The sequence below is a fragment of the Aquarana catesbeiana genome, linkage group LG10 (genome assembly GCF_042186555.1).
Source record: "Aquarana catesbeiana isolate 2022-GZ linkage group LG10, ASM4218655v1, whole genome shotgun sequence".
Taxonomy (NCBI): Eukaryota; Metazoa; Chordata; class Amphibia; order Anura; family Ranidae; genus Aquarana; species Aquarana catesbeiana.
Genome location: NC_133333.1, coordinates 35,970,157 through 35,984,735, shown reverse-complemented (window position 1 = coordinate 35,984,735; position 14,579 = coordinate 35,970,157). Strand labels below are relative to the sequence as shown.

Sequence of the window (14,579 nt, the reverse complement as noted above, 5' to 3'; positions counted from 1 at the left end):
AAACAGTGCTTGAAAATAGATAAATAATGAAACATGTGTATAGACATATAGGGATCAAAATATCCTGAGTGATGAAAGCGAAAAAATAACTAAATAGAAAAGTAAAGTTCATCAAAAGAAGTTCAATACGGATGCATCCGTCCCTTTCAAGGGAGGATCACATATCCACAGGTCTTTGAAAATCACCAATATGAGTGAAACAGAAGAAAAGTGGTGTGGAGGAATATCCAGACAGACAGTGACTCCGGGGGATATTACAGATAGACCCTTACCAGGAATGGTGGACCTCCCTGATAGAAAGGTCTCGTGAGCGTGCAGATACAGCCCTCTGCAGGGACAGCTGGATGGTGGCGTCCGGATCAGCCGATGCATGCAGCGTTCCAATAGGGGACGATTTCAATGTGTCAACCTGGAAGGGGGCACCAGCTGTCTCCATGTGTTCATCTCCAATTTCGTTTGAAAGCCCTTAACATTTTGTCCAGACCTGTTATTTGAACTTCAAATGTTATATTTATGGTTTAATTACAATATGTACAATTTTCCAGAATGAAAATAGTTCAAAGTTACTGTAGGTGAGGATAAAAAGATTAAGGGATAGCTTTTTTTCCCAAGGGCTATTAAAGTGATCAATGCGAAAATTGATAAAAGTTAGTTAGCCAAGTAGTAACAGATTTTGTTCCAAGAATGGGAATGCCATAACTTTTTTATACTGATGTTATATATTATTAGAGTCTAAATATATATATATATATATATATATATATATATATATATATATATATACATATTTGTCTTTTTTCTTATAAGAAAGCGTGTATAAGCACTATTATTTTTAATGCGAGAGATGGCATTGCAATTTCTTTGAAATTTATTAAGACACTAAGGGCCTTTTTATGTCTTATGTCCTAAATTACATTTTTTTTTTAAAAACTCCTTTGAATTTACTTGTCGCTATAGTCCGTTGACCGTTGATTTGACCCCTTGAACCATTATAAAAGTGAATGAACATTCCAAAAATGTTTCTAATGAAATTCTACTGGTGTATGGTCAGATTTGAAATTGTGAGAAATTTGGGAATGTTAGCAAATTGGCCCCAGTATGGAAAAAAAATAGTTATTAAGAGAATTTTTACAGAAAAAATTGTGTTAATAACCTAATTCCAGTCATGTAAAGCCAAATTCCTAATGGCTTTAAAAGTTCCAATTATGTCTGGAAGGAACATTTTTCTATGTTTACAGTCCTACAGATTGTCTCCTATGCCTGATATTGACGTATACAACCTTGGTGTCTTAAGAAATATTCTCTTTATTCAGTTTTTTAAAATCGAGATAAGTCCTCTTTTATGTACATCCGATATTATGTATTCTGCTTTTTTTAAACTTTGTACTTTAATATTTTGACAAAACTTTAATAAAATAAAATTGAAATAAAGACGAATACAGTACAGTACATGTGGCCAACTTATTTAATTCATTTCAACCAGACTTTGGAAGTTCTAATATATCTTTGAAGGCAAACATTACTCTAATCCAGCGGCATTACACCCATTTATTGGTCATTCAAAGTTTTATTGCTGCCTGGTTCATAAGAAAATATAACACTCTGAACACAATGGTCATCAGGATTAGTGGAGATGATGAATCATCTCAGTGGAGACACTGACAGCAAGAAAAAACTGTCATAGGTGTCACCACTTTTTAATCCTATCCAAATCATATTAAAAAACAAAGTTTGGTCTAAAGCAAACATTGCATGAAAATGTAAGGCCTGCATATTTTGAAACCTCCACCCCTGTATAAAAATGCATAATAAAAACTAAAAGTAAACCCTATTAGGAGAAAAAAAGTACTCACTTAGGAACCCAGCTCTTCTTTAATATGATTAAGTGTGAGCTTTAGTTTGGTCTTAACTTGTGCTCAGACTGAACCAGGAAAGAAGCTGTCATTCCTACACACTGCCACTCAATCAACTTTGACCAGGGCATTCCCCGTCCTTCAGCTGTACCTAAACAAAAAGGAAGGAATGCTCATGACATGGCCAATGAAATTGACCTAAGATTGTCATGTCACCATATAAAGTCGATGAGGTCATGAGCACCCTTGCCTCTATGTGTATGCGTAGCTCTGTGGCGGGGAATACTCTGGCCACAGTTGAGTAGGTGGCTTTTGATGGGAGTGACATATTTTTTCTGGGTTCAGCCCAAACCCAAGTTCAGACTAAACCCAAGCTAATCCTTGCCAGTGATGTTACTGTGCCTCATCACTGCCTGGGGGAAAGCAAGCTTCTTGAAATCCCACAATTATGTGCTACTGCACTATGCATGAACCATTTTTAGGAAATTTGATACACAGCTTCGAGAAAGTTGGCAGTGAGGTGCCGTGATGTTTTGATGTTCTCTTCTATTCTTTTCTTTAGGTGGGTTAAATCTTATAAAGGTGAAATATAGGGGATGCTGAACTCTGAAGGTGCCAGAATGTTAGGCTGTCATGTTGGTCCAATGTCTATACTTTCTTAGTCACTGACTTCATTCTATCATCATTTGCTAGATGCTTGTTCGGGGTCAATAACTGAGAATATGACAAAGCCACAGACAGTTGGACATCTAGTATTTTCAGAAGGAACTCAGAAGGCTGTACTTTTTTCAGTACAGGTTTCCTTTACCAAAACTATGTAAGACATGAGACATCAATACACCATGAAAAGCATCATCAACACAGTCTCTCTAGATAGATACATTAAATAAATGTTTATTCTAGAATGAGGAAAGTCGAATATAATACTCAACCACCAGACTGTTTATTTAAGTTTTTTTTTTTTCAGGGCAGGTCATGCAAACCCAAAATAACATGAATTAGTAGTTTTTCACATGTCAAATGGAAGAACCATGAAACATGTCAAATGACCCCCTTACATTGGTGGTCAGTGGGAAGAATGCTCCTTAGGCTCGGCTCACATGGATATGGCTGTAAAGAAGAGAGGGTTGCAGATAAACAGGTACAAATAATGTATTTTGAATTTTTGTTTCATTTATGTGTATGACCTGAGGCCAGTAACTTCACTGGGTATATGTAGGGGTTTAAAACCAATTTAAGAAATCTGGCCATATCTACATTACTTACTCTGCTATGAGCATTTCAAAATACACAGATGTTGATTTCCTAAAGGAGTTGAGAATCTTCAATTATCTAACCATGTAAAAAGCAAATTCCTCTTTATTGTATTTATACATACATGACTGGATATTCATAGTAAATAAAGGTAAAAGTTATTGAGTGAAGATTCTCATCTCCTATAGTAAATTAGCCTCATGGTCTGTGGCTGTGTGGAGGACCTGATACACCATTCTTTTGATCCCTTTCAGACTAGCTAATTCAATATCATTGACTGAGATAAAACAAGATAAATGTTTTTTTTTTTTAGCAATATTTCTCTGACAATCACAAAGGACACAATTTTAGAGAAAAAAGTTTATTTGCTCAGAAATATTTTTGAAACAAGATACAAATGTGTGATGACTGGAAGCCCTAACTAGCATTACATGATTTTATTAGCAATGCAAAACATTGCAGAAATACAAGAATACCCAAATACCAATTGACAGAGATAAGTAGACGAAGAGAGCAGTCCATGGAATCACCTAGGCTCAGATCACACTATAGAGTATCCTGCTTGGTCTTGTGTTATGGCCAAATCAGGCATTGAGTGAACATTGCAAGATGTCATCAGTTGGGGTGATAAGCCACAGATAGCCGTTGTCGTAAGTAACGTGTTTGAATGTAGTGCAGAAGTCTAACTGGGTCCAGGATGTTCCAGTTGGGGTTTTGGCACTGATTCCATCCCTAAAACAAATTTTTTTCTCAGTTATACAACATAAAAAGTAATATTCAAAATAGCGTTTCCTCTAAAGAAATTTTGAAGGATACCTGGCTATCATTGGCATTACTGGGAGCTTTCCAGACTGACAAATGAAGGATATATACAAATTATGGTCACTGGATGTATCATTTAATGCCTATGCTGAGGGTTCAGAAAGCACCATCTCAGTTGAAAAGGGAGCAAAAAGTTGCTAACATAATTGTGCAGTTGCTGAATTATATGTATTTGTCTAACTGGCTCATCCTCAACATTCACAATTAATAGTTCATTACCAAATTGACAGTTTTTTTTCCACATCGCCTTAATGCTACTGCATGCATAGTTAACAATAATACCTTCTGTACACGTTGCCTGCTGAGTTGACACCGTACACGGAACCATCTGTGCCAACCTCTATCATCTCCAGAGCACCCTCAATTTGCTGCCATTGGGTTCCCTGGCAGGCTGTTGGGCTGACATTGTAGCGGAAGTAAATATTGTCGGCGCTGTTGACTCCCCAGCAGCCCAGTGGCCCACAGCTGTAATATTTCAGTGCCCCGTCCAGTTGTGTCCAGGATAAAGCAGAAGATTCTGAAACTGTGCAACTCTGTCTCAAGCAGTAAATGTTGTCCTGTGAATTCACTCCACCCAAGAACTTATTACCACCAGCATCTACCTGCTTCAAAAGCCCTGTTGAAAAAACACAAAACACAACATTGACCCATTAAATTAAGTGTAATACCAGAGAGAAGATCAAAACAATAGTTAAATGGGATTGGAACACTCCTATGTAGTAACATAGATCTCATTATTAATTAGAGCATGGTGGCCAAGTGTCCTTCTTTTTACAGAACAGGCAACAACTATGCAAAATGTCCTGTGCCACCTCAAGGCCAATGACATGTCCCACCAGCCTGGGGAACACAAAGTTGCCACAGCAGGGCAGTCATTTTTTCCTTGTAGTAGGAAAATGTCCATCCAAACTTTCCAGGAATAAAAATGTAAGTGTGTGCTTCATGCGCTGCTATCTAAGACCTCCGTTCACACATATGATTATGAGAAATATGAGAAAAAAAACAAAAACATAAGCACTAATAACACCAAGCAAAAAAACAAAAAACCCTTATAAGGTAATGCTATCAATGTGCACTCACACACTATAGACCAGCCTTTTTCACCCAGGGTGCCCAGGCACCCTATGGTGCCTTGGTAAAATTCCTAAAAAATGCCCAAAAATTCTATACAAACCAGTGTGTGGATCAAGCCTGCCTTTTAGTTACACAAAGCCTTTTAATTGTGCACTATTACGACCTTCTGGCCGCCGGCATCCTAACAGACAATGACATCATTAGTTGATAAGGAGAATGTCGGTTGTCCTCACAGCATCCTTGTTTAAATCTCTCCTGCCCCTCTCCTTCACCGCTGGAGTCACATTAGCTGATTGATAGAGAAATAAACGATGAAGAATAGAAACATTGGCATACTAGTCAGTACCAGTGTGCAAAAGTGTATTTGAGTTGGATGAATAAAACACCTCTAATGTTGGGTGTCCTAAATGTGTGGATGTTGATGCGTTATGTAAAGCTATTAGAATAGCTTTGTACATTTTAGAATGGGGTGCCTCGAGACTGCTCTAGAATGTCAGTTTGTAAATGAGGTGGTAAAGTGGTAAATATAAATGTCTCTTACCATACACAGTGATATCTCAATATTGTGTGGATGATATAAATATGTATTATATATGTTCATATTTGGTGTGTAATATATCAAAGAGTATTTTATTTTTACCTGATACAGACACCCACTTATTGTCCTGGATCTTATAGATGTTGTTGGCTCTGTTCACACCCCAAATTCCAGCAGGTCCAACAGAAACATGGATGAGCTTTCCAGCAATGTTCTTCCAGTTATTGTCTACCCATTGGTAAATGTCATCATTACTGTTCACACCGAACACTCCACCAGCACCGGCATCAATCTGTCTCAGTTTTCCTGGGATTGATTTGCACTGAATATCTGAATTCAAGAAAAATCATATAATACATATACTGTACATGCATAGTAGAATATTTATACATATATATATATAATATAATATACAGTACAAAAATGTTTGCAAAAAAAAACTTTTTCAATATTTAAAAATATACAATTTTCAAATGCTTACATTTACCATATAATTTGTTTTATGCCAAGGACTTAGTCATACTATTGTGCATGTCAGCATTATCAGCGGGGCAGCGCTCATCAATGCACGTTAGCACATTAAGAAGATGCACTGCGGTGTTACAGCGCAATGTAAAAAAAATAGCTATTTATATTATCCGTAAATTACAGCTAGATCAGCCAACCAACACCAATTTTTTCTCCTCAGTGGTCACTGAGGAGTTGAATAAGGCTCCATTCACATCTAGGCGATTCGAATTGCGGGGGGCGGAATCATCGCGATCCTGTCCGCAATTCCAAAATGCAGCAAATCATGGGACGCCTCTTACTTCTTAATGGCACCCCAGTTGCGCAGTGAATATGCTCCTGCTCCCTTTTGAGCAACAAGTGCCACGTGCTGCAATTTGCCGTGATTGCAGCGCGATTTATTGCACGTCAATCAGGGCACAATTGGGGTGCCATTAAAAAGTAATGGCATTGCAAGCGCGTCCCACATTTTAACGTGGTTTGGAATCGCGGGCAGAATCACGGCTAAGGTGTGAATGGAGCGTAAGGCTCGGGGCTCGGATACCACTTAAAATCCGTCCACATCTGTGTGTGTCTGTAGTGTAAAGCATGTAGATGTCGGGATGTGCAATAAAATTAATAACTGGCTAAAACTTTGGACGCTGCACAAAGAATAGTGAGACCTGAATACAAGCACAGCGACTTTATGAAAGGCAGTGTAGATATCTCACATTCTGAACATGCAAGAGCCAAAAATGTCCATGGGGTTATTAAGTATCCAGCATTTGTGAAAAACTGAAACCTCTCTTTTGGAATGACTTGCCCTTTAAGAGAAACATGAACTAAAATAGACGCATTCGATTTGCAGGCTTATGTAATATCAGTGCAAAGTGCAATGATGTACAGTAACCCAAGGCAACCAATCAGAAATCACTTAAATTAGTTTTCCCATTCCAAAATGCTTAATACTGAATTCTGATTGGGTATAAAAGGATAAATGCAGACACCTTTATAGTGTCTAATCTCCCTATAAGGTGGAAATAGATGGGAAGGGAGAGAAGTCTTACCTTCAGAAGCAAAGATTCCAGTACACAGCAGGAGGAGGCTCACAGCAAACAACATCTTGGCAGGTGAGAATGCAGGTGGAGAGCTGGGAGAGTTTGTTCTATATATATAATGCCTGGACTCCACCTATCATGGGAAGCTGGTCTACCATTGGCTGACAGAAGGAATTTAATAAAACTAACATACAGTGAGTGTTTTTTTTATGGTGTAAATGTTTTTGTTAAACTAAATGTACAGTATGTCACAAAAGTGAGTACACCCCTCACATTTTTGTAAATATTTTATTATATCTTTTCATGTGACAACACTGAAGAAATGACACTTTGCTACAATGTAAAGTAGTGAGTGTACAGCTTGTATAACAGTGTACATTTGCTGTCCCCTTAAAATAACTAAACACACAGCCATTAATGTCTAAACTGCTGGCAACAAAAGTCAGTACACCCCTAAGTGAAAATGTCCAAATTGGGCCCAAAATGTCACTATTTTGTGTGGCCACCATTATTTTCCAGCACTGCCTTAACTCTCTTGGACATGGAGTTCACCAGAGCTTCACATGTTGTCACTGGAGTCCTCTTCCACACCTCCATGATGACATCACAGAGCTGGTGGATGTTAGAGATCTTGCGCTCCTCCACCTTCCATTTGAGGATGCTCCACAGATGCTCAATAGGGTTTAGGTCTGGAGACATGCTTGACCAGTCCATCACCGTTATCCTCAGCTTCTTTAGCAAGGCAGTGGTCATCTTGGCGGTGTGTTTGGAGTCTTTTTTCTTTTTTAATAAATCTGCAAAAATGTCAACAATTCTGTGTTTTTCTGTCAATATGGGGTGCTGTGTGTACATTAATGAGGGAAAAAATGAACTTAAATGATTTTAGAAAATGGCTGCAATATAACAAAGAGTGAAAAATTTAAGGGGTGTGCTTTAAAAAGAATGACCCGATTTGAAATAGTTATATTTAACCACCTCAATACTGGGCACTTTTACCCCCCTCCTGCCCAGGCCATATGTTAGCTTTCAGAGCTGTCGTACTTTAAATGACAATTGTGCGGTCATGCAACACTGTACCCAAATACAATTTTTTATATTTTTCTTCACACAAATAGAGCTTTCTTTCGGTGGGATTTATTCACTGCTGGGATTTTTGTTTTTTTCAAAAAATAAAAAGAAGACCGAAAATTTTGAAAAAAAATAAAAGTTTTTCTTATTTTCTGTCAGTAAATTTAGTAGATAAGTAATTTTTCTTCTTCATTGATGTGCGCTGATGAGGCTGCACTGATAGGCACTGATAAGCTGCACTGATGGGGTGGCACTTATGGGCACTGATGAAGCGGCACTTATGGGCACTGATTAGGTGGCACTGATGAGGAGGCACTAATATGCCGCACTGATAGGTGGCACTGATATGCAGCACTGGTTTGCACTGATAGGTGGTGTAGTGATATATGATGTATAGTGGGTAGATAATTAATTGGTAGTTATTATAATAATGATGTAAGTACTCTTCCGAAGCAACCCAATTCTTCCAGAGAGATGCACTTTATTGACTTCCAACACAGAACAAAGTCCAAAGTCCACAGATGACAAAAATCCAACAGAGTATATAACTCAGAATCCCATTTTTCCTAGATCTGCCCCTTCAGAGTCACACACAGACAGGACTGATTACCAGCTTGAATAGTCCCCCCTGAAATACTAGTACACTAGGAGGGAGTTTCTGCTTCCTCAAAATATTTTTTGATCTTATTGTTACCCCCTCAAGTCTAATTACCATCAATAAATACTTCTTCTATGGTCCTTTAAACAATGTATCCTTTGAAATGTTCAATTAGGTTAACAGGCCATACCTCACAAACCTAGGTAGACTTGCATGAGATCAACATATCAAAGGGTTTTCAGCTGTCCCCTTGATATGGTAAAATTCAGTTGGCTTGGACAACTCAACTGAATTTCTGGTCAACATGGCACTCCAATACAACATACATAGGTGTGCGCACAGGGTGTGCCAGGTGTGCCTGGGCACACCCTAATTGCCTTGTGTGGTGCATATTCCCCCCTGTTTAGACCACTGATATTTCATCCACCCCCAAAATGTTACACAAGCTAAAAATTTAAGGGACAAGAAAATTAACAAAATTACACTGTCCACTGCCCTCCTGACAACATCAGTACATACACACATGCATATGTATTTGAGCTTTGGGGTGCACACCCTAATGCAAGAGGCTGCGCACACCTATGACAACATTATACATAAATCAGCCAACATATTACAACATATACCCCCACTTGGGTCGGTTCTAACTACTAGAACTGACCCATAAATCAAACAACAAAAATATCATTATGATTTAAGGTACTGAATGCTTCACAATGGCTCATATAAAATATGAAGTTGAAACTGGTTACATCTCTCTTCACCAGCCTCTAAAATATCCCCATGAAACAGTTATTAGATAATATAACTTTTAGACCATGACTGGAAAACGATTTGGTAAACATCAGTGGCCCATATAGCTGTTAGGCCTTATTATATCACATTAAGATCTTGAATATAAACACGAGCTGATGACACAGTCCATTCTTCGGTCTGACTTCCTCACATCTCTCACCATCTCACTGAAAGTAAGCATACTTTGACTGTTTACACTTATCTTTTGAAAAATTGTATATTCATTGTATTATTATATGACCTTGTAATACTGTATACTTTCTGTTCAATATACAATAAAACTCTATTGAAACAAAACATTTCTAAAATATTAATTTCCTCAATCAAAAAAATTTGCAGCTGAGTGAACTTATATCTTCCTTCCATACATAGTTGGCTGTGTGACTCTCAATTTTAAAAATAAAATTAAAAAAATAATAGATAAAATGAATTACTCGTTTTAAACAGTCAGTAACGTTCGCATCATAATATTTGTTTTGGCATGCGGTGTCCCCGTGAGTGGCCTGCACTGATGATCGCTAGATCAGTCTGTTCAAGGTCTAAAATTTCCAGCCATGTCCCATTGCCGGATAGTATACGTCTGCCCTTTTTAGGTATAGTGTATGGATTGGCAATAAAGCAACACTACCATCAGCGCCTCCATTTGTTTTTTGGACTAACCAAAAATGGCCACGGTCACATGACCACCAATCAGGGTACACCTCATGCTATTTAAACCAGATGGTGTAGCAAGATGGCGCCACTCCAGATGACGTCCCAGTGATGAAACGCGTAGGGCGGAGCTACCAGCGTTTTTGCATCACTTCCGGTTTCGAGCCATGGAACGCAAACCGTCCCCGCTTCCTGTTTTTCAAAGTTCTGTATTACTGCACTATATGTGAGTACGTTTTAATTTCTATAAATAAATTCCACTTTTTAAACGGTAATACACTATGCAGATGTCTCTTTTCTGCATGTGGGAGCTACTAAGGGAAAGCTAAAGGAGACCCTCATATCTTATATCTCATACTGCAAACACGGAAACAATCAGCTGACAAAGGAAAAAGCCATTTGCTACACAGTGGCAGATACTGTAAAAGCGCAATACAGCTACGTGGGGTGAATGGCACAGAGCACAGTTTATGAAGAGCACCTGTCACTTTGTTTTTATTTCTATTTTTTTTATATTTTTCCAAAAAATTCTTCTTTTATTGCATTAATACGGCATATGGACTATTTTTGCACATAGCATATAGTGTCTTAATTTTTCAATTGATATATGAGAGTATCACCTTAGATACGTATGTAAAGGGCACCAGTCACTTTATGTTTTCATATGTGTTTAAACACATGCACTGTGGTTTACATATTCATGGTATTATCTTTTGTATTTTGATCATATGAGCCACATTGAGGTCATATATAAGAGCATATCAGATTGTTGCACCAGGACACAGGTCATTTGCATATTTGGTTCACACTTTATATATTTTTGCTATTGTTTACACCTGAGATATATTTTATTTGTTATTTCATTTGGGATTTCTTTATAGGGGTATGTGACACTACACCCCAGAACAACGCCACTTCTACCCTCCCTCCTTCACATACTCTCACACTCAGCTCATTGCTCCTAAAATCTTAACTCAACCCCTCATCTTGACCAGCAATCTCAACATAATGCTGAGCCAAATTCTTAACTTTAACTTGACCTCTATACCAAAGCTCAGTGTAATCACCAAATTACCATCAAACTTTACTTTAACCCTTATGCCAAACACCAAACCACAACAGAACCCCTAAGCCTCAACCTAAGCATTGCACCCCAAACTAACCTCAGGATAAATCCTAATCTTTCCCTTTAACCTAACCATACTCCCTACACCTAAACTGTAATTAAAGTCTAACAGCTAAAATTAACTTCTAACTACAACCTAACCCCAATACCGAATCCCAAACTATTTAATAATTCCCGCACCCCAAACTGTAACATAATGTTAACTTTTCAACTTAACCAACCCCCTTACACTAAGCTTTAACTACAATAAATCCACAAAACCTCAACCAACTCTTACCTAATCAACCAATCCTTAACCTAATCTTAATATAATCCCTAATCCTAACTCTTAACCTACACAAACTCTATCAACCTAAGCTTTAACCACAACATAAATACTTGATCTAATCCCTAAACCAATGCCCAAATAGCATTTCATATTCCTGATATGTGCCTTCTGCACCATGTACGTGTATGAAAAAGTATCCTGTTCTCTTTGTATTGCTTCCTTTGTGTGAAATCCCTTGTGTTCCTGCCAGTCCCTCTGCTTTCCTATTAAAAACTGACCACACTAAGCAGAAGAACACACCAGAGTCAGTTATCCAGCTGTACTGGGAACTCCGCCTGCTCTCCTCCAATGATCAGACTTGTCCTGACATGCCTCCCCCACACAGCCATTCACTGGGAAGCTCAGTATGCTGTTGCTTCTCCTTCCCCAAGCTCTTATGCAGCTAAGAACAGAGGAAGCAGAGGGAATGTAATCACTTATAAAAAGGGGGAAAAAATTGTATTTATAATTTATTTTTATTTTCTTACATCTATACACAAATGATTTACCTTTTGTTTTCATTTTAAACTGAATGGGCTGTTTTACAAGGTGATCGTTTACAATCACTTTAACCTAACCCTAATGATAACCCTTAACCTCACCCAAATTCTATACACCTAAGACTTAAAGGGATTGTAAAGGTAGTAGGTTTTTTTATCTTAATGCATTCTATGCATTAAGATAAAAAGTCCTCAGTGTGCAGCAGCCCCCCTCAGCCCCCCTAATACTTACCTGAGCCCCATCTTGATCCAGCAATGTTGCATGAGAGACTGTCCCTACTCATTGGCTGAGACAGCAGCAAAGCACCATTGGCTCCTGCTTCTGTCAATCAATGTCAGTGAGTCAATGAGGAGAGAGAGGGTTCGGGGTCCCTGCTCTGTGCCTGAATAGATACACGGAGCTGCGGCTCAGCTCAGGTGCCACCATAGTAAGCCGCTTGCTGTGGGGACACTCAACAGGAGGGAGGGGCCAGGAGTGCCTAAGAGGAACCCGAGAAAATGAGGATCCGGGCTGCCCTGTGCAAAACCACTGCACAGAGGAGGTAAGTATAACATATTTATTATTTTGAAACAAAAAAAAAACAAGATTTTAGTATAATTATACCAAAATCACTAAGGCCAGCCATACACAGTTCGAATCTCGGCCAGTTCAGCAGGAACCGGCTGTGATCCAAACCATTAATGGGCAGACTGAATGTACCAAGTTGATCGATCGATCAACTTGCGTACAACCAGCATACTGGATTCGCTTCCGATTATCGCAAGCAGCTGCTATAGCCACTTGCAATAATCACTTTCTTCTCTCTTCCAGGATGGCTTGCAGCCATTTGCTAAAATCATTTAAGTTCATTTTTTTCCTCATTAATGTACACACAGCACCCCATATTGACAGAAAAACACAGAATTGTTGACATTTTTGCAGATTTATTAAAAAAGAAAAACTGAAATATCACATGGTCCTAAGTATTCAGACCCTTTGCTCAGTATTTAGAAAAAGCACCCTTTTGATCTAATACAGCCATGAGTCTTTTTGGGAAAGATGCAACAAGTTTTTCACACCTGGATTTGGGGATCCTCTGCCATTCCTCCTTGCAGATCCTCTCCAGTTCTGTCAGGTTGGATGGTAAACGTTGGTGGACAGCCATTTTTAGGTCTCTCCAGAGATGCTCAATTGGGTTTAAGTCAGGGCACTGGCTGGGCCATTCAAGAACAGTCACGGAGTTGTTGTAAAGCCACTACTTCATTATTTTAGCTCTGTGCTTAGGGTCATTATCTTGTTGGAAGGTAAACCTTCGGCCCAGTCTGAGGTCCTGAACACTCTGGAGAAGGTTTTCGTCCAGAATATCCCTGTACTTGGCCACATTCATCTTTCCCTCGATTGCAACCAGTCGTCCTGTCCCTGCAGCTGAAAAACACCCCCACAGCATGATGCTGCCACCACCATGCTTCACTGTTGGGACTGTATTGGACAGGTGATGAGCAGTGCCTGGTTTTCTCCACACATACTGCTTAGAATTAAGGCCAAAAAGTTCTATCTTGGTCTCATCAGACCAGAGAATCTTATTTCTCACCATCTTGGAGTCCTTCAGGTGTTTTTTAAGCAAACTCCATGCGGACTTTCATGTGTCTTGCACTGAGGAGAGGCTTCTGTCGGGCCACTCTGCCATAAAGCCCCGACTGGTAGAGGGCTGCAGTGATGGTTGACTTTCTACAACTTTCTCCCATCTCCTGACTGCATTTCTGGAGCTCAGCCACAGTGATCTTTGGGTTCTTCTTTACCTCTCTCACCAAGGCTCTTCTCCCCCCGATAGCTCAGTTTGGCCGGACGGACAGCTCTAGAAAGGGTTCTGGATGTCCCAAACGTCTTCCATTTAAGGATTATGGAGGCCACTGTGCTCTTAGGAACCTTAAGTGCAGCAGAAAGTTTTTATCAACCTTGGCCAGATCTGTGCCTTGCCACAATTCTGTCTCTGAGCTCTTCAGGCAGTTCTTTTGACCTCATGATTCTCATTTGCTCTGACATGCACTGTGAGCTGTAAGGTCTTATATAGACAGGTGTGTGGCTTTCCTAATCAAGTCCAATCCATATAATCAAACACAGCTGGACTGAAATGAAGGTGTAGAACCAAGGATGATCAGAAGAAATGGACAGCACCTGAGTTAAATATATGAATGTCACAGCAAAGGGTCTGAATACTTAGGACCATGTGATATTTCAGTTTTTCTTTTTTAATAAATCTTCAAAAATGTCAACAATTCTGTGTTTTTCTGTCAATATGGGGTGCTGTGTGTACATTAATGAGGGAAAAAAATGAACCTAAATGATTTTAGCAAATGATTGCAATATAACAAAGAGTGAAAAATTTAAGGGGGTCAGAACACTTTCCGTCCCCACTGTATATGTAATTTCTGAACATTCTTTCTTGTCATCACTGGGAAGGATTTACTA

At 39.0% G+C, this 14,579-nt stretch overlaps 1 protein-coding gene across 1 annotated transcript; it reads right to left on the bottom strand.

Moving 5' to 3' along the window:
* Positions 1-3,452: 3,452 nt before the first annotated feature.
* On the bottom strand, positions 3,453-7,190 carry LOC141110580 (fish-egg lectin-like). Its single transcript, XM_073601993.1, has 4 exons — positions 7,095-7,190; positions 5,644-5,871; positions 4,212-4,545; positions 3,453-3,839 (listed from the first exon to the last, which is right to left on the bottom strand). Exons 1-4 carry the CDS (start codon positions 7,147-7,149, stop codon positions 3,692-3,694), a joined length of 765 nt encoding a protein of 254 aa, XP_073458094.1. The 5' UTR covers positions 7,150-7,190; the 3' UTR covers positions 3,453-3,691.
* Between the last annotated feature and the right edge of the window lie 7,389 nt (positions 7,191-14,579).

Excerpts from the sequence above, each read along its gene's own strand:
- LOC141110580 (XM_073601993.1), bottom strand. The coding sequence starts at position 7,149 with ATGTTGTTTGCTGTGAGCCTCCTCCTGCTGTGTACTGGAATCTTTGCT. Across the intron at positions 5,872-7,094 it reads TGGAATCTTTGCTTCTGAAG|ATATTCAGTGCAAATCAATC; the intron begins GTAAGACTTCTC and ends TCTTGAATTCAG. Across the intron at positions 4,546-5,643 it reads TAAGTGGGTGTCTGTATCAG|GGCTTTTGAAGCAGGTAGAT; the intron begins GTAAAAATAAAA and ends TTTTTTCAACAG.